At 45.3% G+C, this 26,006-nt stretch overlaps 1 protein-coding gene across 1 annotated transcript in view; it reads left to right on the top strand.

Annotated features, from left to right (window-relative positions):
• Positions 1-26,006, top strand: part of PGAP1 (post-GPI attachment to proteins inositol deacylase 1) — a 1,319,879-nt gene that overhangs the window by 539,858 nt on the left and 754,015 nt on the right. The window contains exon 13 of the mRNA XM_069733825.1: positions 10,827-10,904. Coding sequence (XP_069589926.1) covers positions 10,827-10,904 — 78 coding nt within the window. The remainder of the gene's footprint in view (positions 1-10,826; positions 10,905-26,006) is intronic.

The following is a 26,006-nucleotide window of genomic DNA, read 5'->3' as shown; positions in this document are numbered from 1 at the left end:
CACGTCTCAGAGCTCGTCCTATGTTAGTAACTATCAGGTCACTTTGTGTGCTCTTAACCACTAGGTCCATTGTGGTTCTGAATCACCTGTTCATAACAGTACTGGAGGCCCAAAGTACTAATGCTTCTCAATAGAGGGAAAAGAGAAGTTCTGAGACCATTTTTTTTTCTCTGTACTGTGTTTTGTCTTTCTTTTCTCCTAGACATTTGGGTGGTTCAGGACACAGGTGTAGTGATGGACATTAAAGGTCTGTCTTGTATGGATCATCTCACTGCAAGATTACAAAATATTCAAGACTTTGTGGTTCAGAATTCTATGTTAGAACCAAGAATTCCTATTCCTGATTTGTTTTCTGGAGATAGAGCTAAGTTTCTGAGTTTTAAGAATAATTGTAAACTGTTTCTGGCTTTGAAACCCCGCTCCTCTGGTGACCCAGTTCAACAAGTTAAGATCATTATTTCTTTATTACGTGGCGACCCTCAAGACTGGGCATTTTCCCTTGCGCCAGGAGATCCTGCATTATGTAATATTGATGCGTTTTTTCTGGCGCTCGGATTGCTGTATGATGAACCTAATTCAGTGGATCAGGCAGAGAAAAATTTGCTGGCTCTGTCTCAGGGTCAGGATGAGGTAGAGATATATTGTCAGAAGTTTAGGAAGTGGTCTGTGCTCACTCAATGGAATGAATGTGCGCTGGCAGCAATTTTCAGAAAAGGTCTCTCTGAAGCCCTTAAGGATGTCATGGTGGGATTTCCTATGCCTGCTGGTCTGAATGAGTCTATGTCTTTGGCCATTCAGATCAGTCAACGCTTGCGTGAGCGTAAAACTGTGCACCATTTGGCGGTATTATCTGAGCATGGACCTGAGCCTATGCAGTGCGATAGGACTTTGACCAGAGCTGAACGGCAAGAACACAGACGTCAGAATGGGCTGTGTTTTTACTGTGGTGATTCCACTCATGTTATCTCCGATTGTCCTAAGCGCACTAAGCGGTTCGCTAGGTCTGCCACCATTGGCACGGTACAGTCGAAATTTCTTTTGTCCGTTACTTTGATCTGCTCTTTATCATCCTATTCTGTCATGGCATTTGTGGATTCAGGCGCTGCCCTGAATTTGATGGACTTGGAGTATGCTAGGCGCTGTGGGTTTTTCTTGGAGCCCTTACAGTATCCTATTCCATTGAGAGGAATTGATGCTACGCCTTTGGCCAAGAATAAGCCTCAGTACTGGACCCAGCTGACCATGTGCATGGCTCCTGCGCATCAGGAGGATATTTGCTTTTTGGTGTTGCATAATCTGCATGATGTGGTCGTGTTGGGGTTGCCATGGCTACAAGTCCATAACCCAGTATTGGATTGGAAATCAATGTCTGTGTCCAGCTGGGGTTGTCAGGGGGTACATGGTGATGTTCCATTTCTGTCTATTTCATCATCCACCCCTTCTGAGGTCCCAGAGTTCTTGTCGGATTACCGGGATGTATTTGATGAGCCCAAGTCCAGTGCCCTACCTCCGCATAGGGATTGTGATTGTGCTATCGATTTGATTCCTGGCAGTAAGTTTCCTAAAGGTCAACTGTTTAATTTGTCTGTGCCTGAGCACGCCGCTATGCGGAGTTACGTAAAGGAATCCTTGGAGAAGGGTCATATTCGCCCGTCGTCGTCGTCGTCGCCATTGGGAGCAGGGTTCTTTTTTGTGGCCAAGAAGGATGGTTCGCTGAGACCTTGTATTGATTACCGCCTTCTAAATAAAATCACGGTCAAATTTCAGTACCCCTTGCCGCTGCTGTCTGATTTGTTTGCTTGGATTAAGGGGGCTAGTTGGTTCACCAAGATAGATCTTCGTGGTGCGTATAATCTTGTGCATATTAAACAGGGCGATGAATGGAAAACAGCATTTAATACGCCCGAGGGCCATTTTGAGTACCTGGTTATGCCATTCGGGCTTTCTAATGCTCCATCAGTGTTTCAGTCCTTTATGCATGACATCTTCCGAGAGTACCTGGATAAATTCCTGATTGTATACTTGGATGATATTTTGGTCTTCTTGGATGATTGGGAGTCTCACGTGAAGCAGGTCAGAATGGTGTTCCAGGTCCTGCGTGCGAATTCTTTGTTTGTGAAGGGGTCAAAGTGTCTCTTTGGTGTTCAGAAGGTTTCATTTTTGGGTTTCATTTTTTCCCCTTCTACTATCGAGATGGACCCTGTTAAAGTTCAGGCCATTTATGATTGGACTCAGCCGACATCTCTGAAGAGTCTGCAAAAGTTCCTGGGCTTTGCTAATTTTTATCGTCGCTTCATCAATAATTTTTCTAGTATTGCTAAACCGTTGACTGATTTAACCAAGAAGGGTGCTGATGTGGTCAATTGGTCTTCTGCTGCTGTGGAAGCTTTTCAAGAGTTGAAGCGTCGTTTTTCTTCTGCCCCTGTGTTGTGCCAACCAGATGTTTCGCTCCCGTTCCAGGTCGAGGTTGATGCTTCTGAGATTGGCAGCAGGGGCTGTTTTGTCGCAAAGAAGTTCTGATGGCTCGGTGATGAAACCATGCGCCTTTTCCAGGAAGTTTTCGCCTGCTGAGCGTAATTATGATGTTGGCAATCGAGATTTGCTGGCCATGAAGTGGGCATTCGAGGAGTGGCGTCATTGGCTTGAAGGAGCTAAGCATCGCGTGGTGGTCTTGACTGATCACAAGAACTTGACTTATCTCGAGTCTGCCAAACGGTTGAATCCTAGACAGGCTCGTTGGTCGCTGTTTTTCTCCCATTTTGACTTTGTGGTTTCGTACCTTCCGGGCTCTAAAAATGTGAAGGCGGATGCTCTGTCTAGGAGTTTTGTGCCCGACTCTCCGGGTTTGTCTGAGCCGGCGGGTATTCTCAAAGAGGGGGTAATTTTGTCTGCCATCTCCCCTGATTTGCGGCGGGTGCTGCAAAAATTTCAGGCTAATAGACCTGATCGTTGCCCAGCGGAGAAACTGTTTGTCCCTGATAAGTGGACGAGTAGAGTTATCTCTGAGGTTCATTGTTCGGTGTTGGCTGGTCATCCTGGGATCTTTGGTACCAGAGATTTGGTGGCTAGATCCTTTTGGTGGCCGTCTCTGTCGCGGGATGTGCGTTCGTTTGTGCAGTCCTGTGGGATTTGTGCTCGGGCTAAGCCCTGCTGTTCTCGTGCCAGTGGGTTGCTTTTGCCCTTGCCAGTCCCGAAGAGGCCCTGGAAACACATCTCTATGGATTTTATTTCGGATCTCCCCGTCTCTCAAAAAATGTCGGTCATTTGGGTTGTTTGTGATCGCTTCTCTAAGATGGTCCATTTGGTACCCCTGTCTAAATTGCCTTCCTCCTCTGATTTGGTGCCATTGTTCTTCCAGCATGTGGTTCGTTTACATGGCACTCCGGAGAACATCATTTCTGACAGAGGTTCCCAGTTTGTTTCGAGGTTTTGGCGAGCCTTTTGTGCTAGGATGGGCATTGATTTATCTTTTTCCTCGGCTTTCCATCCTCAGACAAATGGCCAGACTGAACGAACCAATCAGACCTTGGAAACATATCTGAGATGTTTTGTTTCTGCCGATCAGGATGATTGGGTGTCCTTTTTGCCTTTCGCTGAGTTCGCCCTTAATAATCGGGCCAGCTCGGCTACTTTGGTTTCGCCGTTTTTCTGCAATTCTGGTTTCCATCCTCGTTTCTCTTCAGGGCAGGTTGAGTCTTCTGACTGTCCTGGTGTGGATACTGTGGTGGATAGGTTGCAGCAGATTTGGACCCATGTGGTGGACAATTTGACATTGTCTCAGGAGAAGGCTCAACGTTTCGCTAACCGCAGGCGCTGTGTGGGTCCCCTACTTCGTGTTGGGGATTTGGTTTGGTTGTCATCTCGTTATATTCCTATGAAAGTTTCCTCTCCTAAGTTTAAGCCTCGTTTCATTGGTCCGTATAGGATTTCTGAGGTTCTTAATCCTGTGTCTTTTCGTTTGACCCTTCCAGCTTCTTTTTCCATCCATAACGTATTCCATAGGTCATTGTTGCGGAGATACGTGGCACCTGTGGTTCCATCCGTTGATCCTCCTTCCCCGGTTTTGGTTGAGGGGGAGTTGGAGTATATAGTGGAGAAGATTTTGGATTCTCGTATTTCGAAACGGAAACTCCAGTACCTGGTTAAGTGGAAGGGTTATGGTCAGGAAGATAATTCCTGGGTCTTTGCCTCTGATGTTCATGCTGCCGATCTGGTTCGTGCCTTTCATTTGGCTCATCCTGGTCGGCCTGGGGGCTCTGGTGAGGGTTCGGTGACCCCTCCTCAAGGGGGGGTACTGTTGTGAATTCTGTGGTCAAGCTCCCTCCTGTGGTCATGAGTGGTACTTCGGCTGGTTCTGTCTATGAGCTTCCTCTGGTGGATGTGAGTGGGGCTGCGGCTTCTGAGTTTCCTTCCTCAGGTGACGAGGTTAAGTCGTTAGGTGCTGCTCTATTTAACTCCACCTAGTTCTTTGTTCCTGGCCTCCAGTCAATGTTTCAGTATTGGTCTTGCCTTCTCCTGGATCGTTCTTGTGGCCTGTCTGCCCTGCATAAGCTAAGTTTTGCTTGTGTTACTTTTGTTTGCTATATTTTCTGTCCAGCTTGCTATATTGGTTTTTCTTGCTTGCTGGAAGCTCTGAGACGCAGAGGGAGCACCTCCGTACCGTTAGTCGGTGCGGAGGGTCTTTTTGCCCCCTCTGCGTGGTTGTTTGTAGGTTTTTGTGCTGACCGCAAAGCTATCTTTCCTATACTCGGTCTATTCAGTAAGTCGGGCCTCACTTTGCTAAAATCTATTTCATCTCTGTGTTTGTATTTTCATCTTACTCACATTATATGTGGGGGGCTGCCTTTTCCTTTGGGAAATTTCTCTGAGGCAAGGTAGGCTTATTTTTGTATCTTCAGGGCTAGCTAGTTTCTCAGGCTGTGCCCGAGGCGCCTAGGTTTTTGTCAGGAGCGCTCCACGGCTACCTCTAGTGTGGTATGATAGGATTAGGGATTGCGGTCAGCAGAGTTCCCACGTCTCAGAGCTCGTCCTATGTTAGTAACTATCAGGTCACTTTGTGTGCTCTTAACCACTAGGTCCATTGTGGTTCTGAATCACCTGTTCATAACAGGAGCCATGCAGACAAGGACAGGGATAAGGAGCCATGCAGACAAGGACAGGGTTAAGGAGCCATGCAGACAAGGACGGGGATAAGGAGCAATGTATACAAGAATGGTAATAAGAAGCCCATGCATAAAAAGACGGGGATAAGGAGCAATGTATACAAGGACAGTACCACTCCTCCTGTCTTGTATATATACACTGCACAGTACCATTCCTCCTGTCCTGTATATATACACTGCACAGTACCACTTCTCCTGTCCTGTATATATACACTGCACAGTACCACTTCTCCTGTCCTGTATATATACACTGCGCAGTACCACTCCTCCTGTCCTGTATATATACACTGTGCAGTACCACTCCTCCTGTCCTGTATATATACACTGTGCAGTACCACTCCTCCTGTCCTGTATATATACACTGCACAGTACCACTCCTCCTGTCCTGTATATATACACTGCACAGTACCACTCCTCCTGTCCTGTATATATACACTGCACAGTACCACTCCTCCTGTCCTGTATATATACACTGCACAGTACCACTTCTCCTGTCCTGTATACAGTGCCTACAAGTAGTATTCAACCCCCTGCAGATTTAGCAGGTTTAATAAGATGCAAATAAGTTAGAGCCTTCAAACTTCAAACAAGAGCAGGATTTATTAACAGATGCATAAATCTTACAAACCAAAAAGTTTTGTTGCTCAGTTAAATTTTTATAAATTTTAAACATAAGTGTGGGTCAATTATTATTCAACCCCTAGGTTTAATATTTTGTGGAATAACCTTTGTTTGCAATTACAGCTAATAATCGTCTTTTATAAGACCTGATCAGGCCGGCACAGGTCTCTGGAGTTATCTTGGCCCACTCCTCCATGCAGATCTTCTCCAAGTTATCTAGGTTCTTTGAGTGTCTCATTTGGACTTTAATCTTGAGCTCCTTCCACAAGTTTTCAATTGGGTTAAGTTCAGGAGACTGACTAGGCCACTGCAACACCTTGATTTTTTGCCTCTTGAACCAGGCCTTGATTTTCTTGGCTGTGTGCTTTGGGTCGTTGTCTTGTTGGAAGATGAAATGACGACCCATCTTAAGATCCTTGATGGAGGAGTGGAGGTTCTTGGCCAAAATCTCCAGGTAGGCCGTGCTATCCATCTTCCCATGGATGCGGACCAGATGGCCAGGCCCCTTGGCTGAGAAACAGCCCCACAGCATGATGCTGCCACCACCATGCTTGACTGTAGGGATGGTATTCTTGGGGTCGTATGCAGTGCCATCCAGTCTCCAAACGTCACGTGTGTGGTTGGCACCAAAGATCTCGATCTTGGTCTCATCAGACCAGAGAACCTTGAACCAGTCAGTCTCAGAGTCCTCCAAGTGATCATGAGCAAACTGTAGACGAGCCTTGACATGATGCATTGAAAGTAAAGGTACCTTACGGGCTCGTCTGGAACGGAGACCATTGCGGTGGAGTACGTTACTTATGATATTGACTGAAACCAATGTCCCCACTGCCATGAGATCTTCCCGGAGCTCCTTCCTTGTTGTCCTTGGGTTAGCCTTGGGAGGAAACTTTCAAAGGCTGTCCAGGCCGTGGAAGGCTAACAGTAGTTCCATAAGCCTTCCACTTCCGGATGATGCTCTCAACAGTGGAGACAGGTAGGCCCAACTCCTTGGAAAGGGTTTTGTACCCCTTGCCAGCCTTGTGACCCTCCACGATTTTGTCTCTGATGGCCTTGGAATGCTCCTTTGTCTTTCCCATGTTGACCATGTATGAGTGCTGTTCACAAGTTTGGGGAGGGTCTTAAATAGTCAGAAAAGGCTGGAAAAAGAGATAATTAATCCAAACATGTGAAGCTCATTGTTCTTTGTGCCTGAACTACTTCTTAAGGCCGGGATCACACATGCGAGAAACACGTCCGTGTCTCGCATGTGAAATCCAAACTCTGGTGCCGGCACTGTGGAGCGGAGCGTGCGGCTCCATGTGTTGCTATGCGTCCGCACGCTCCGCTCTGGAGTGCTGGTGCCAGAGCTAGGATTTCACATGCGAGACACGGACGTGTTTCTCGCATGTGTGATCCCGGCCTAATACTTTAGGGGAACCAAACAGAATTCTGGTGGGATGAGGGGTTGAATAATAAATGACCCTCTGAAAAGACTTTTCACAATTTAAAAAAAAATAAACAAAGAAATAACATTCTTTTTTGCTGCAGTGCATTTCACACTTCCAGGCTGATCTACAGTCCAAATGTCACAATGCCAAGTTAATTCCAAATGTGTAAACCTGCTAAATCTGCAGGGGGTTGAATACTACTTGTAGACACTGTATATACTGTACACTGCACGGTACCATTTCTCCTGTTCTGTTGTCAGAGAGGTGACATTGTTTTTTTTATGAAGGTCAATACTGGTTTATTATTTTCAGTTTTTTTATGTGAAAATTAAAAAAAAAATATTGTTAAATCCATTTAAATGGATAATCCCAAGTAATCTCCTATGCCGAGAACTTGGAATCGGTGGGGTCCAACCGCTGAGACCCCCATGATCCCGAGAGCTGGAGCTCTAAACAGCACCATGTAAATGGACCTGTGACCGATCATGCGCACATTCACATGTGGCTCTTCAAATAACGCCTTTAAGAGGAGTGTTGAAGGGCAGGACAAAGTATAGCAAAATTCACTGATTGGGGGTGGGGAGTGTTTAAGTATGTGGACTGGTGGGTTTTTTTGTGGCAGGGCTGCTTTTTTGTCCCTTTCCGTCCCTGTGTGTGTGATTATAGAGTGGGACTGTGCGTGTGTGTCACTATACAGTGGGACTGTGTGTGTGTTATATATCTATAATATAACGCTGGGAGCGTCACTCTGTCCGAAGCCTTTATAGACTTGCAAGCGCCGGCGCAGTCTGGGCCTCACAGAGTGACGCTCCCGGGAGATCGCGGTATGCGTAAACACTGAACGCACACCGCGATCTCCAACTGAGAAGCAGGGACCGCCAGGAGGACGAGTATCGGCTATATTCACCTGTCCTCCGTTCCACCGCTGCGCACCGCCATCTTCCCGGTCCTCGGCCTGTGACCTTCAGTTCAGAGGGCGCGATGACGCGCTTAATGCACGCCGGCGCCGCCCTCTGACTGACCAGTCACAGGTCGAGGACCGGGAAGATGGCGGCGCGCAGCGGTGGAACGGGGCCAGGTGAATATAGTAAGTGCTGGGGGGCCTGAGCTGGCGGCGATACCGGCACCTGACCCCCACAGAGTGCCGGTGTCCCCACCTGCTCAGGCCCCCCAGCACTCGGCGCCCAGCGACGATAGGTGAGTATGTTTTTTTTTTTTCTTTTTATATATTGCAGCAGCATATGGGGCATATACAATGGAGCATGTTAAGGGGGCCATCAACCATAATGGAGCAGTGTACGGGGGCATATAGTATGGAGCATCTTATGGGGCCATAAACCATAATGTAGCAGTGTACGGGGGCATATAGTATGGAGCATCTTATGGGGCCATAAACGATAATGGAGCAGTGTACGGGGGTATATACAATGAAGCATCTTATGGGGCCATAAACCATAATGGAGCAGTGTACGGGGGCATAGAGTATGGAGCATCTTATGAGGCCATAAACCATAATGGAGCAGTGTATGGGGGCATATAGTATGGAGCATCTTATGGGGCCATAAACCATAATGTAGCAGTGTACGGGGGCATATAGTATGGATCATCTTATGGGGCCATAAACCATAATGGAGCAGTGTACAGGGGCATATAGTATGGAGCATCTTATGGGGCCATAAACCATAATGGAGCAGTGTACGGGGGCATACACAATGGAGCATCTTATGGGGCCATAAACCATAATGGAGCAGTGTACGGGGACATATAGTTATGGAGCATCTTATGGGGCCATAAACCATAATAAAGCAGTATACGGGGGCATACAGTATGGAGCATCTTATGGGGCCATAAACCATAATGTAGCAGTGTACGGGGGAATATAGTATGGAGCATCTTATGGGACCATAAACCATAATGGAGCAGTGTACGGGGGCATACACAATGGAGCATCTTATGGGGCCATAAACCATAATGGAGCAGTGTACGGGGGCATATAGTATGGAGCATCTTATGGGGCCATAAACCATAATGGAGTAGTATACGGGGGCATATAGTATGGAGCATCTTATGGGGCCATAAACCATAATGGAGCAGTGTACGGGGCATACACTATGGAGCATCTTATGGGGGCCATAAACCTTTATGGAACAGCGTACGGGGCATACACTATGGAGCATCTTATGGGGGCCATAAACCATAATAGAGCAGTGTACGGGGGCATATACAATGGAGCATCTTATGGGGCCATAAACTATAATGGAGCAGTGTACGGGGGCATATACCATGGAGCATCTTATGGGGGCCATAAACCTTTATGGAACAGCGTACGGGGCATACACTATGGAGCATCTTATGGGGGCCATAAACCATAATGGAGAAGTGTACGGGGCATATACTATGGAGCATCTTATGGGGGCCATAAACCATAATGGAGCAGTGTACGGGGGCATATACCATGGAGCATCTTATGGGGGCCATAAACCTTTATGGAACAGCGTACGGGGCATACACTATGGAGCATCTTATGGGGGCCATAAACCTTTATGGAGCAGTGTACGGGGGCATATACTATGGAGCAACTTATGGGGGCCATAAACCTTTATGGAGCAGTGTACGGGGGCATATACTATGGAGCATCTTATGGGGGCCATCAACCTTTATGGAGCAGTGTACGGGGCATATACTATGGAGCATTTTATGGGGGCCATAAACCTTTATGGAGCAGCGTATGGGGCATATGAATGGGAGCAGCAAATTAAAGAACGGTGGCGCAGGATGGGAGCAGCATATGACAGAACGGGGGCGCAGGATGGGAGGAGCACATGACAGAACGGGGGCGCCGGATGGGAGCAGCACATGACAGAACGGGGGCGCAGGATGGCAACAGCACATGACAGAACGGGGGCGCAGGATGGAAGCAGCACATGACAGGATGGGGGCGCAGGATGGGTGCAGCACATGACAGGATGGGGACGCAGGATGGGTGCAGCACATGACAGGATGGGGATGCAGGATGGAGACCATATACCAATATAAATGCTCGCCACCGGGCGTAGAACGGGTACAATAGCTAGTGTGCTGACAGTAGCAAGGCGCGGGAGCACCGCTTACATCCACCACTTTGCAGCCTTATCTTGGCACTGAGGGATCTCTACCCTATTCGCCTCAACTCACTTCTTATTGTGGAAAAGCGATTCAATGAATAAGGCTCTGGGTGAGCCGAAACGTCTGTTGTATATATCGCTTCCAGCACTATATTTCTGTTTCGCTCCCTTATTTGAATTTATTTAATAATAAATGTTTAAGCAAAGCAATCCACACGTTGTCATCAGAGTGTGCGGTGTAAACATATCTACTAGTATCTAGGATCACTTGATCCATTACACCAGCACCTCACAACTTTGACCGAGTGCACGCCATCTATATATTTGTCACTACTGTACATAGTCAGTACATAATGTAATAGTAGCCTATAAGTATGTATTTGCTTGTGATGACAACATTCAACAAATGGTAATATGCTTAATTATTGAATTAAAAAAGCTATATTGTTTATGTAAAAGCTATTGTATGAAAAAAGTAATTCTACTTTATTTCATTTTTATTAATATAGGCTGTAACCTTACTGCTTGAAGATTTCTTAGATGCTTCCCATTTTGTCATTTATCTGCCGGAAACAAATAACAGCAAGGTATTTTAGGTTTATATTATGCTCTGTTACTAATATTTTAACTCTTTCCTGACAAAGCGATTTTCTGCTTTTGCATGTTCCTTTTTTGCTCTTCTTCTTCCAGGAGTCATAATTTCATTTTTCCAACCAATTGGTGATATAAGGACTTATGGTATTTTTTGCAGGGCGAGTTTTACTTTTGAGTATTGCAATTTATTTTATCGTGATGTACTGCAAAACAGAAAAAAAAATTCAAATTGCGGAGAGTTATAGTGAAAAAAAGTAGTGTTCTGCCTTCCTCCACGTATGATGCTGTGTGCATTCTAGCATACGGCTAATCCTTCATCCATTGCTTCAGTAAACAGACTGTATAGGTCCTTAAGTCTATATTTATTGAGATGGTGAATGATGAACAACAATTGTAGATGATATTGTGAGATATTCGATATAATGGATGATCAGCTAAAAACTACAAAAAAAATAATAGTGCATCAGTACTTGGCACATTGCAGCATGTTACAGGATGCAATAACATGAATAACAGGGATTAGAGAGCTAAGGCCGGGTTCACACTGCGTCTGTGGCGTCTGTTAGATGGACTACATTAAACCGCGGTGTAACGCAGTCTGTTAACGCCGCTATTGTGTCCTATGTCGGACGCATCGCTAGTGCACGCCCACAATGGGCGTGCGTTAGCGATGTGCCGTCATTGAGTGACGGACACAGAGATGAGAGCTGCAGCGTTTCCGGGTCCGTCACCGCTAGCGCAGATAGAGCATCTGCTAGCTCTATCTGCGCTAGCGCGATGGAATGTCGGCACTTGCGTTAACAGCAGCCCGTTAACGTATGTATTTGAACGGGCTGCTGTTAACACAGTGTGAACCCGGCCTAACACTGAACACCGGATAAGACAGATACACAGTTATCATGGCTATCCTAACGCAAGTTCAGGCTGTCGGCATTGTATTACTTTATACGGGCAAACATCTGTCCGCATACAGAGAAACAGCAATATGAAATAAAGCACAACATGCCTAACTACACACTTTGCTGCACAGTGGCTGCATAACTGTTCCAACACAACACACACATGTAAGTACATTTGTGCCTCACCGGAATCCACTTATCGAGAGCAATGATCTGCAGGAAGAGAGAGCCAATAACGTGTGTAAGATTCAAGGTCCAGTTGAAAATGGCTACTTTTGCCCGGGAAACCTGGGGGGGCGGTTCTAGTCAGAACAAAGACTAAGGGTATGTGCACACATTGTGGATTTTGCTGCGGAGTTCAATGTAAACCTATGGGAAACCGAAAACGCTGTGCACATGCTGCGGGAAAAACCGCACTGGAACGCTGCGGTTTACAATCCACAGCATGTCACTTCTTTTGTGCAGAATCACAGCGATTCTGCACACATAGGAATGCATTGATCTGCTTACTTCCCGCATGGGGCTGTGCCCACCATGCGAGAAGTAAGCGGATCATGTGCGGTTGCTACCCGGGGTGGAGGAGAGGAGACTCTCCTCCAGACCCTGGGAACCATCTTTGTGTTAAAAAAAAAAAAAAAAAAAAAAAAAAGAATTACAATAAAAACTAATGATATACTCACCTCTCAGCGCTGCACTCGGCCGTCCGGTCTCAGGGTTGCTATGCGAGCAGGGCCTGCGATGACGTCGCGGTCACATGACCGTGACGTCACGAAGGTCCTTCTCGCATAGCATCTTTGGAACCGGACCGCCGAGTGCAGCGCTGAGAGAAGATCGGGACGTCGGGGGGTGAGTATAACAGTTTTTTAAATTATTTTTAATATTACTATTGATGCTGCATATGCAGCATCAATAGTAAAACATGTGCAGGAGTAACCCGCAGCGGAAACCGCAAGACAAACCGTGATAAATCTGCAGGGATAACCGCAGCGGTTTTGCACTGCAGATTTATCAAATCCGCTGCGGGAGAACCCGCAGGGACCCGGCCCTACGTGTGCACATAGCCTTAAAGTGATAAGCTCCTGGATACAGAACAGGATACATGTGTACCTAATGACCTCTAATGGTGACAACTGGTCCTGCATTGTGAATTAACTTGCTGCACATTAATGGGCAGAATAAGTAGAATTCTGCAATTGTTATTTTTTCTATAGTGTTCAATATACGATAAGAGTGATTCAGCGTATGATTCTCCATGACAGCATGAATTCGGAGATACTAAACATGCATCGTTTTTTTATTATTTTTTATTTTTCATGAATATGTGCTCCACCCCTATGGGAGTGGTGTCGCGTCCATATTCATTACCTTAATAAGCGGTACCGCGTGACCGCTCAGCACCGGAGAGGAGAGCTGTCGGCACCATAACAATGGACATGCAGAGACGGAGATGCAGCGATGGAGGGTGAGTATGATGTTCGCTCCCCCTCCCGCCGCCAGCGTTCTGTACAATTGACTTGTGTTTAAGCAGAGGGGGGGCCTTTTCAGCAGAATCTGGGTTTATACATGAGGAAATACAGTATATCCGTATATTTTGTTTTTACCTTTTTTTTTTGTTTTATTTTTAGGCCTATCTTTACTCATTGCAGGGTGCCCCAACTTAAAGATGCTTTGCTATCTTTTTATAGTCTTCTCCTGCTTTGTGGTCTTCCACCATTTTCATTTTCAGAGTGCTAGGCAGCTGCTTAGAAGAACCCATGGCTGCTGCTTTTTGGCACATGTTTAACCCCTTTACCCCCAAGGGATGTTTGCATGTTAATGACCGGGCCAATTTTTATAATTCTGACCACTGTCCCTTTATGAGGTTATAACTCTGGAATGCTTCACGGATCTCTGTGATTCTGACACTGTGTTCTCGTGACATATTGTTCTTCATAGTGGTAAAATTTCTTTAATATGACTGTGTTTATTTGTGAAAAAAAGCAGAAATTTGGCGCAAATTTTGAAAATTTTGCAATTTTCCAACTTGGCATTTTCATGCCCTTAAATCACAGAGATATGTCACACAAAATACTTAAGTAACATTTTTCACATGTCTACTTTACATCAGCACAATTTTGGAACCAAAATCTATCTATCTATCTATCTATCTATCTATCTATCTATCTATCTATCTATCTATCTGTCTGTCTGTCTGTCTGTCTGTCTGTCTATCTATATATATCAGGATGAGATGACATTCAGGTATATACTATATAAAAGAGGAGATGCCACATAGGTATATAGAGGAGGAGATGACATACAGCAGGTATATACTATTTACAGGGGATATGACATACAGGTATATACTATATACAGGAGATGACATACAGGTGTATACTATATATATACACACACACACAAGTCTGGTATTATCCTTCAAAAATAAAAATCTGATTAATAAGCAGACAAACTACAAGCGCAACAAATGTACCATATAGGAAATCCGGCAGCAGTCTGTCACATGACCTATCTGTTATGTGTATATGTGAGCTAATATATACTACCAGGGGGGAGGGCTTCCAGTTGGCTGGGTATTTATCAGGCTGGCAATTTAGCTTACAAATACTGAGGTAAAAATACTGACCAAATAACGTGTGAACGAGGTCTAATACAGGAGGAGATGACACACAGGTACATACTATATACAGGGGAGATGACACAGGTATATACTATGTACAGGGGAGATGACACACAGGTATATACTATATTCAGGAGGAAATGACATACAGGTATATACTATATAAAAGAGGAGATGACACATAGGTATATACAGGAGGAGATGACATACATCAGGTATATACTATATACAGGGTAGATGACATACAGGTATATACTATATACAGGAGGAGATGACATACAGGTATATACTATATTCAGGAGATGACATACCTGTGTATACTATATATAAGGGAGATGACAAAAATGTATATACTGAGGAGAAAATGAGGTGTGAGGTGAATAACGAAAAGCTGTGAGTGCAAAATGAGAGGAGTGAGGGTAAATAGTGGAGTGATCGGAAAATAACAGATGCGAGGTCAAAATGACAAGTGTTAGGGGGGAATGAGAGGAGTGAGGGGGAAAATGAGAGAAGTGAGGTGCTATAACTAACCACAGATATTTACTATGCCCAGGAAATGCCGGGCTCCTCAGCTAGTGTATGTAAAGCTGAATGTGTATGTCCGGGATTGGCATCTGCACTGTCGCAGCTACAGCCACAAAATTTTGCACAGTCATACGTCTGGACCCTGAAGGCATCATAGGCTATGTTGTGAGGCGAAATTTTAACCCCGCGCGTTCCAATTCACCAAACAATTTTGCCCCTATCTACATCATTGGGAAAAAGTGAAAGGAAAAGTGTTGGAAGCAAATTGACAGCTGCCAGATGTGAACGAGGGGGACTTAAAAGAGTGAGAACGGTGGCGCCAAAGAGTATATACCGTACAGTTGCTAAGGTGGGGCCCCAACATGGGATACTCAGCACATATGGGGATATGAACACACACACAAAATGCGCCACACACTACCACGTGCTTGAACACATATACCACCCTCAGCAGACATTTCACCACACATACACCAACCTCACCACATAAAAGTCGAAACGCAAAAGTCACTGCTCAAAACTTGCCACGAACAAAACTCGCCCCATGCAAAACTAGGCTCACACAAAACTCAACACAAGTGCAAAACTCACCTCATAGAAAACTCGCCACACGCAAAACTTGCACACGTGGATAAACTGCCACATGCACAAAAGTTGCAACACATGCAAAAGTTGCCTCACACAAAACTTGCACATACTCAAAATGCACCACACATAAAACTCACCACGCGCAAAACTCGCCATGCGCAAAACTTGCTGCACACAACTTGCTACACTAACCTGTCACATGCAACTCGACACACAAAAAGTTGCTACATGCATGTTGCCACACAAAACTCATCTCACAAAAGTCGCTACATGCATGTCGCCACACACAACTCAACACACACAACTTGACATATGAAACTCGCCCTAAAACACACGCAAGTCTGGTATTATCCTTCAAAAATAAAAATCTGATTAATAAGCAGACAAACTACAAGAGCAACAAATGTACCATATAGGAAATACGGCAGCTGTCAGTCACATGACCTGTCTATTATGTGTATGTGTGAGCTAATATATACTGCCAGGGGGGAGGGCTTCCAGTTGGCTGGGGATTTATCAAGCTGCCAATTTAGCTTACAAATACTGAGATAAAAATACTGACCAAATAACGTGTGAATGAGGTCTAATACAGGAGGAGATGAGACACACATATATACCATATACAGGAGTATATGACATACAGGTACATACTATATGCATGGGAGATGACACACAGGTATATACTAAATACAGGAGCAGATGACACACAGGTATATACTATATACAGGAGGAGATGACATACAGGTATATACAAGAGGAGATGACACACAGGTGTATACTATATACAAGGGGGATGACACACAGGTATATACTATATACAGGGGAGATGACACACAGGTATATATTATATACAGGAGGAGGTGACACTGGTATATACTATATACAGGGGAGATGACACACACATATATACTATATACAGGGGAGATGACATACAGGTATATACTATATACAGGGAAGATGACACACTGGTAAATTCTATATACAGGGGAGATGACACACAGGCGTCTACTATATACAGGGGAGATGACACATATATACTGTATACAGGGGATATGACACACAGGTATATACTGTATACAGGAGGAGATGACATACAGGTATGTATATACTATATACAGGAGGAGATGACACACATATACTATATACAGGGGAGATGACATACAGGTACATACTATATACAGGAGGAGGTGACATGTATATACTATATACAGGGAAGATGACATACAGGTATATACAGGGGAGATGACACACAGGTATATACTATATAGAGGAGGAGATGAAACACAGGTATATACTATATACCAGAGGAGATGACATACAGGTATATACTGTATACAGGAGGAGGTGACACACAGGTATATACTGTATACAGGAGGAGGTGACACACAGGTATATACTATATACAGGGGAGATGACACATAGGTATATACTATATACAGGGGAGGTGACACACATGTATATACTATATACAGGAGGAGATTACTTACAGGTATATACTATATAAAAGAGGAGATGCCACATAGGTATATAGAGGAGGAGATGACATACAGCAGGTTTATACTATATACAGGGGAGATGACATACAGGTACATACTATATACAGGAGGAGATTACATACACATATATAGTATATACAGAAGAGATGACATACAGATATATACTATATACAGGAGGAGATGACACATGGGCATATACAATATACAGGAGGAGGTGACATACAGCAGGTATATACTATTTACAGGGGAGATGACATACAGTTATATACTATATACAGGAGATGATGGAGCGCCCCCAGACGCAGGGCCGCGGGGTACTCGGTACCGGTCCTCTCTGTCTCGGTTCTAGGGTTGTCACGGTGGCTGGACCCGGTCCATGACCCTGCTAAGGGGCGTCCAATGAAAGGTGATGCAAGTTTGTCAAGGTTTCGTGACGCCACCTGTGGTATTCGGTCAGGGTGACTGACGCTGCTTGGGGCCCACTGGGGTGGTGTTATGGCAGCTAGATGGTTCTTTCTTCCCACAGCTGAAGTATATCCCCAGGGCTTCCCAGTAGTGTAGGTGGTGATGATGCAAGGCGCGGTTAATAACAAGGATACAGGGTTGCAGTCTCTTTACCTTTTTACTGAAGGCTTCAGGATCCACAATCCAGAGGACTGTTAACAGGGCTGGCTGAGACCGGCCGGTCCGAAGGCACATCCAGAGTTCCCTTTGCAGGTGGAAATCGGTGCCTACCAACTAGCGCCTGTGTGTTGTAGTCCTTCCCTGCTGAGCACCACAGGATAGTCCTCACAACTCTCATATCAGTTCTCTCTCTTCTCCGTCCCCCAGATAATATGGCTAGGACGCACCCGTATGACGGGTAGGCTTGGAGCTATTCTGGGACCCTAGAGACGCCCCTCTCCACATTTGCCCCCTATGTCTGCTTAGGTGATTTAAGGTAGACAGCCAACCTGTAATCAACTGTCCTGCTGCTGTTTGAAGTAATGCTTGGAGTCAGTTTCTTCCTCGGCTTTCCTGCCACCAGCTACGCGCCTCAGTAGGATGTTGCCGATCTCAGGGCACGACTCCTACTGGTTCTATCTCCTTGTGCTGTGATCTCGTTTCTCATTTCTCCACAATATACTTCGCTTTGTGTCCTTTCTTAGGATGCCACCGCAGGGTAGCGCAGGCGCGGCTCTGTCACGTTCTGTCCTTTCTGCTAGGTACCTGCCAGGAACCCACCCCTGACAGGTCCTCCCTGGAGCTCTCTCAGGTTGCTTTCTCCCTAACTTCCTATCTGACCCCCAGTTTTACTAGAGTAGGAGGAGTGGCCTAATACATAGTGCCTTTTGCTCCCCCTGGTGGCCGGAGTGTAAGTGTAGTGTCTGACTGTGATACCTGGTCAGGTGAACTCCTTTAGTGCAATCAGACATAACGTGCAAAACTCACCTCATGGAAAATTCGCCACACGCAAAACTTGCACACGTGGAAAAATTGCCACATGCACAAAAATTGCAACACATGCAAAAGTTGCCTCACACAAAACTTGCACATACTCAAAAGGCACCACACATAAAACTCGCCACGCACAAAACTCGCCATGCGCAAAACCTGCTATACACAGCTTGCTACACTAATCTGTCACATGCAACTCGACACACAAAAAGTTGCTACACGCATGTCGCCACACAAAACTCATCTCACAAAAGTTGCTACATGCATGTCGCCACACGCAACTCAACACACACAACTTGACACATGAAACTCGCCCTAAAACACACACAAGTCTGGTATTATCCTTCAAAAGTAAAAATCTGATTAATAAGCAGACAAACTACAAGAGCAACAAATGTACCATATAGGAAATCCGGCAGCTGTCAGTCTCATGACCTGTCTATTATGTGTATGTGTGAGCTAATATTTACTGCCGCGGGGAGGGTGTCCTGTTGGCTGGGGATTTATCAGTCTGCCAATTTAGCTTACAAGTACTGAGGTAAAAATACTGACCAAATAACGTGTGAACGATGTCTAATACAGGAGGAGATGACACACACATATATACTATATACATGGGAGATGAAACACAGGTATATACTATATACAGAGGAGATGACGCACAGGTATATTGTTGTGAATTCTGTTTTCGGGCTCCCTCCTGTGGTCATGAATGGTACTTCGGCTGGTTCTGTCCATGGACTTTCTCTGGTGCCTGTGGGTGTTTCTGAGTTTCCTTCCACAGGTGACGAGGCTAATTCGTTAGTGGGCTGCTCTATTTAACTGCACTTGGATCTTTGTACCATGCCAGCTGTCAATGTTGTAGCATTGGTCTAGTTCTCTCCTGGATCTTTCTGGTTACCTGTTTCCTCCAGCAGAAGCTAAGTTTCGCTTTGCTTTTTTCTTGTTTGCTATTTTTTCTGTCCAGCATGCTTATGTGAATTTTGCCTTGCTTGCTGGAAGCTCTGGGACGCAGAGGGGCGCCTCCGCTCTGTTAGTCGGTGCGGATGGTATTTTTCCCTGCACTCTCTGTGTGGCTTTTGTAGGGTTTTGTGCTGACTGCAAAGTGACCTTTCCTATCTTCTGTCTGTTTAGTAAGTTGGGCCTCTCTTTGCTTAATCTATTTCATCTCTGTGTTTGTGATTTCATCTTACTCACAGTCAGTATATGTGGGGGGCTGCCTTTTCCTTTGGGGAATTTTCTCTGAGGCAAGATAGGCTTATTTTTCCTATCTCTAGGGCTAGCTAGCTCTGAGGCTGTGACGAGGCGCCTAGGTCATGATAGGAGCGCTCCACGGTTATTTCTAGTGTGCGTGATAGGATTAGGGATTGCGGTCAGCAGAGGTTCCACTTCCCAGAGCTTGTCCTGTGTTAATGTACTATCAGGTCTTTCCTGGTGCTCTAACTACCAGGTCCACTATTTGTCCTAACCACCAGATCATAACATATATACTATATACCGCATCAGATGACACAGGTATATACTATACACAGGGGAGATGACACACAGGTATATACTATATACAGGAGCATATGATATAAAGGTGCATACTATATGCAGGAGGAGGTGAAATACAGGTATGTACTATATACAGGGGAGATGACGCACAAGTATATACTATATTCAGGAGGTGATGACTTACAGGTGTATACTATATACAGGAGGAGATGACATACAGGTATATGCTATATATAAGAGGAGATGGCATACATGTATATACTATATACAGGAGGAGATGACATACAGGTATATACTATATATGAGGAGATGACACACAGGTATATACTATATACAGGAGGAGATGACATACAGGTATATACTATATAAAGGAGGAGATGACACATAGGTATATACAATATACAGGAGTAGATGACATAAAGCAGGTACATACTATATACAGGGGAGATGACATACAGGTATATACTATATACAGGAGATGACATACAGGTGTATACTATATATAAGGGAGATGACAAACATTTATATACTGAGGGGAAAATGAGAGGTGTGAGGTGAAAATGAAAAGGTGTGAGTGCAAATAGTGGAGTGATCGGAAAATGACAGATGTGAGGTCAAAATGACAAGTGTTAGGTGGGAATGAGAGGAGTGAGGGGGAAATGAGATGTGAGGGAGAAAATGAGAGATGTGAGGGGGAAAATGAGAGAAGTGAGGTGCTCTAACTAACCACAGATATTTACTATGCCCAGGCAATGCCGGGCTCTTCAGCTAGTCTATATATATTATTGTCTAAGGGGTACTTCCGTCTTTCTGTCTGCAACTTCTGTAACGGAAATCCTGCGTTGCTGATTGGTCTCGCCAGCTGCCTGTCATGGCTGCCGCGACCAATCAGCGACGGGCACGGTCCAATTAGTCCCTCCCTACTCCCCTGCAGTCAGTGCCCGGCGCCCGATCCCCTCCACTCACCGCTCACACAGGGTTAATGCCAGCGGTAACGGGCCGTGGGTACCGCACTCCGTTAATGCAGCTATTAACCCTGTTTGTCCCCAAATTTTTACTATTCATGCTGCCTATGCAGCATCAATAGTAAAAAGATGTAATGTTAAAAATAATAATAATAATAAAAAAAAAAAAAATCTGCTATGCTCACCTTCCATAGTCCGACAATGCGCTCGCGGCTGCCGCCAGCTTCCGTTCCCAGAGATGCTTTACAAAATTACCCAGAAGACTTAGCGGTCTCGCGAGACCGCTAAGTCATCTGGGTAATTTCGCAATGCATCCTGGGAACGGAAGATGGCGGCAGCCATGCGCATAGGCACAGCGTGGTGAGTATATAACTATTTTTTATTTTAATTATCTTTTTTTAACACGGATATGTGCCCACACTGCTATATACTATGTGGGCAGTGTTATATAGCACGTGGGCTGCGTTATATACAGCATGGCTGCTATATACTACGTGGCCAGTGTTATATACACTAGATGGTTAGTGTTATATACCGCATGGGCTGTGTTCTATACTGCGTGGGCTGTTATATACCGCATGGCTGCTATATACTAAGTGGGCAGTGTTATATACTGCGTGGGCAGTGTTAAATACAGCATGGGCTGCGTTATATACCGTGTGGCCGCTATATACTACGTGGCCAGTGTTAGATACTATGTGGGCTGTGCTGTATACCGCGTGGGCTGTGCTGTATACCGCGTGGGCTGTGCTGTATACCGCGTGGGCTGTGCTGTATACCGCGTGGGCTGTGCTGTATACCGCGTGGGCTGTGCTGTATACCGCGTGGGCTGTGCTGTATACCGCGTGGGCTGTGCTGTGTATCGCGTGGGCTGTGCTGTATACTACTTGGTCAGTGTTATGTACTGTGTGGCCTGTGCTAAATATTACATGCCCACTGTTATATACTGCACTAGATGGTGGCCCGATTATAACGCAATGGGTATTCTAGAATATGCATGTCCACGTAGTATATTGTACAGCCACATAGTATATTGCCCAGCCACGTATTATATTGCCCAGCCACGTAGTATATTGCCCAGCCACATAGTATATTGCACAGCGACAGGGTATACAGACACAGAGCCACGTAGTATAGAGACTTAAAATAAAACAAAATAAACATATTCATCTTCCAAAGGCCTGTTAAAGTCCTGCTATACTCACCATCCACCGCCTTTCCCGCTCCTCACGACGCTCCGGTGACTGCTCTATTGCAAACGGCAGCTTCCGGTCCCAGGGCTGGTATGAGCAGGACCTGTGATGACGTCGCGGTCACATGACCGTGACGTCATGGCAGGTCCTTGTCGCATACAATCCTTGCCACCGGAACCTGCCGCTTGCATAAAGCGGTCACCGGATCGTTGGAAAGAAGCGGGCAAGGCGGCGGATGCTGAGTATAGCAGGTTTTTTTTTTTTTTTTTTTTTAACATGACATATTTTTACTATTGATGCTGCATAAGCAGCATCAATAGTAAATAGTTCAGGACACACAGGGTTAATAGCAGCGTTAACTGAGTGCGTTAAACCGCAGCCCATTACCGCTGCCATTAACCCTGTGTGAGCGGTGACTGGAGGGGATTATGGAGTGGGCGCCGTGCAGGGGAGGGACTAATCGGACTGTGCCCGTTGCTGATTGGTCGCGGCAGCCATGACAGGCAGCTGCCGAGACCAATCAGCGACGCGAGATTTCTGTTACTGAAGTTGAGGACAGACAGACGGAAGTACCCCTTAGACAATTATATATATAGATGGCCTGTGTTATATACTACGTCGCCTGTGTTATATACTGCGTTGCTGCTATATACTGCGTGGGCTGTGTTATATACTATTTGGGCTGTGTTATATACTGCGTGACCACTGTTATATATTGCGTGGCCTGTATCAACGCATCGGGTATTCTACAAAATGTATGTATGTATATAGCAGCCACATAGTATATAGCACAGGCCACGGACTATTTTTCTGCTATATACCACATGGCTCCTATATACTTCGTGGCCTGTGCTATATACTATGTGGCTGCTATATACATACATACATATTCTAGAATATATATATATATATATATATATATATATATATATATATATATATATATATATATATACCACACCCTGCAAAAAGATGATAAAAAGTGGAAAAAACAAGATGAAAAATTTAATAATGCATATATTACAACAGATGAGGTATTAGTTACAATTTTGGCCAAAATGGATAAGCTCGCAATCCAACGTCAAGGGTCCTCATAAACTTGCGAGTCCTACTCTAATATCAAAAACAGCTAACAGAAAAAACTAAAAAAAAACACAATATGAAGAGCAGACTCACCAAAGCCTTGTCAAATGACAAATGCACTAGCATCAGCACAATTTTGGAACTAAAATCACATCACATTTTAAGTAACTTTGAGGATTCTATATAATAGAAAATACCCCACATGGATACCATTTTAAAAACCGCACCCCTCAAGGTGCCTAAAACCACATTCAAAAAGTTTATTAACCCTTCAGGTGTTTCACAGGAATTTTTGGAATGTTTAAAAAGAAAAAAGAGCATTTAACTTTTTTTCACAAAAAAATTAATTCAGATCCAATTTGTTTTATTTTACCAAGGGTAGCAGGAGAAATTGGACCCCAACCCTTGTTGTGCAATTTGTCCTGAGTACGCTGATACCCCATATGTGGGAGAAAACTACTGTTTGGGCACATGTTAGTGCTCGGAAGTGAAGTAGTGACGTTTTGGAATGCAGACTTAGATGGAATGGTCTGCAGGTGTCATGTTGCATTTGCAGAGCCACTGATGTACCTAAAGAGTAGAAACTCGCCACAAGTGAACCCATTTTGGAAACTAGACCCTCCAAGGAACTTATCTAGATGTTTTGAGAACTTTGAACCTCCAAGTGTTTCACTAAAGTTTATAATACAGAGCCGTGAAAATAAAACATCATTTTTTTTCTTTAGCTTTATCACTCACTTTAGCCCCAACCCTAATCCTAATTTTAGCTCCAGCCCTAATCCTAATTTTAGCCTCAACCCTAACCCCAATGGGAAAATGGAAATACTTTTTTTATTTTATTATTTTTCTCTAACTTAGGGGGTGATAAGGGGGGTTTGATTTACTATTTATAGCTGGTTTTTATGTTTGGCAGCTATCACACACTAAGACACTTTTTATTGCATAAAATTGTTTTCCCCTCACCACATTTTGAGTTATAATTTTTCCTTGTTTTGCCCCACAGAGTCATGTTAGGTCTTGTTTTTTGCAGGACGAGTTGACGTTTTTAATGGCACCATTTTTGGGCACATGACATTTTTTTATTGCTATTTATTTCGATTTTTGTAAGGCAGAATGAAAAAAAAAAACAGCAATTCATAAATTCTTTTGGTGGGAGGGCATTTATACTGTTCCGCGTGGTAAAATTAGGGCTCCTTATCACTTGCGAGACATACGTCCGAGTCTCGCACGTTAAAACCCTCCTCTGGCGCCGGCACTCCAGAGCGGAGCGTGCAGCTCCATGTGTTACTATGCTTGCTGCGCGCTCCACTCTGGAGTGCCGGCGCCAGAGGAGGCTTTTAACCTGTGAGACTCGGACGTATGTCTTCCAAGTGAAAAGGAGCCGTTTTTCTTTGGGTCAGTACGATGACAACGATGCCTCATTTATATCATTTTTTCTCTTTGCCACGATAGCACCCACTTGAGAGAGGGGATTTGCCCCTAGGAACAGGAAACCCTATGGAGAGATAAAAGGGGCGGTCCCCCTTGCTCCCACAGTTGGTTTCCTGTTCCTAAGGGAACTCGTGGAGAAGAGGATACCTGGCCTGGACGCCGGTTGCGCGGTTAAACTTAGAGGGCGGCAGGGGCTCCAGTGCTGGAAGCAGCGTTGGGGGTCCTGGTTCAGCTCCTACTCTGCTGGCAGGCACCGTGAGGCCAGGATCGGTGAGTCGCCTGGCTCACGGAGGAGGACGCTTCAGCTGGCCTGCGTAGAGCTAAACGCACTCAGGTAAGCGCGACACCACTCTCGGCGGGCGTACGCGCGATTGTGGGGCCCGGTGTGTGTTCCCCCAGAAGTGAAACAAAAGCTACGGGGTGAGTGAAGGAGAGAGATGGCGCCGGCAAGCAGGCAGTGCGCAGGTGCACGTAAGATGGCCGCTACCTGGAAGTGACGAAGACTTCCGGGTACAACAGGAAGAAGATGGGGGCCTCCAGTGTAAAAGGATGCCGGCGCTGATACCCCGGCATCCAAGCATGGCATCACCTCAGGACTCAGCAATGCCTTCGTTAGAATACACAGCCAATGCACCTTGCAGCCGTACAAGCAGCAGACGATTCAAACAGAGCAGATCCTCCACAAGCACTAAGGAGAAAAAATCCGAGCGATCCACCTCTCAGCCTGTGCCTCCATCTCTTCCTCTCCAGCCGGTACCTTGTCCGATAGCTTCACTGGGGTGAGTGTGTATCTCGCCCTATTAAGCTGATTGTTGCTCCCTCTTTTTTTTCTATGCACCCTAAGCAAAAAGAACCGAAAAATCAAAACACAAACAATGTGCTTAATGTACCCAGCCCCTCCCGGATAGTCATACAAAGAGAATGTGTTACACGTGTATTGAAACCACCTTACATGAAGAATCCTCAGTAAGGCTACGTTCAGACTAGCGTTGTGCGCCGCTGCGTCCGCGACGCACGCAAAAACGCGGCAAAACGCACGCAAAAACGCACGCAAAAACGCTGCGTTTTGCGACGCGTGCGTCGTTTTTTTCCCAAAAATGCAACTTGTTGCGTTTTCTTGGTCCGACGCTTGCGGCAAAAAAGACGCATGCGTCGCAAAACGCAACAAACAAAAACGCATGCGTCCCCCATGTTAAACATAGGGGCGCATGACGCGTGCGTCGCCGCTGCGTTGCCCGACGCTAACCCGACGCACACTAGCACAACGCTAGTCTGAACGTAGCCTTAGATGAGATGACATCAGACAAATGATCAGGGACGAATTGCGGACCTTACGTAGTTCAGAGAGTATTCCTGAAAGTAAA

This window comes from Ranitomeya imitator, chromosome 7 (assembly GCF_032444005.1).
Source record: "Ranitomeya imitator isolate aRanImi1 chromosome 7, aRanImi1.pri, whole genome shotgun sequence".
NCBI lineage: Eukaryota > Metazoa > Chordata > Amphibia > Anura > Dendrobatidae > Ranitomeya > Ranitomeya imitator.
The sequence above is the reverse complement of the archived record's forward strand: the minus strand, read 5'-3'. Positions and strand labels throughout refer to the sequence as shown.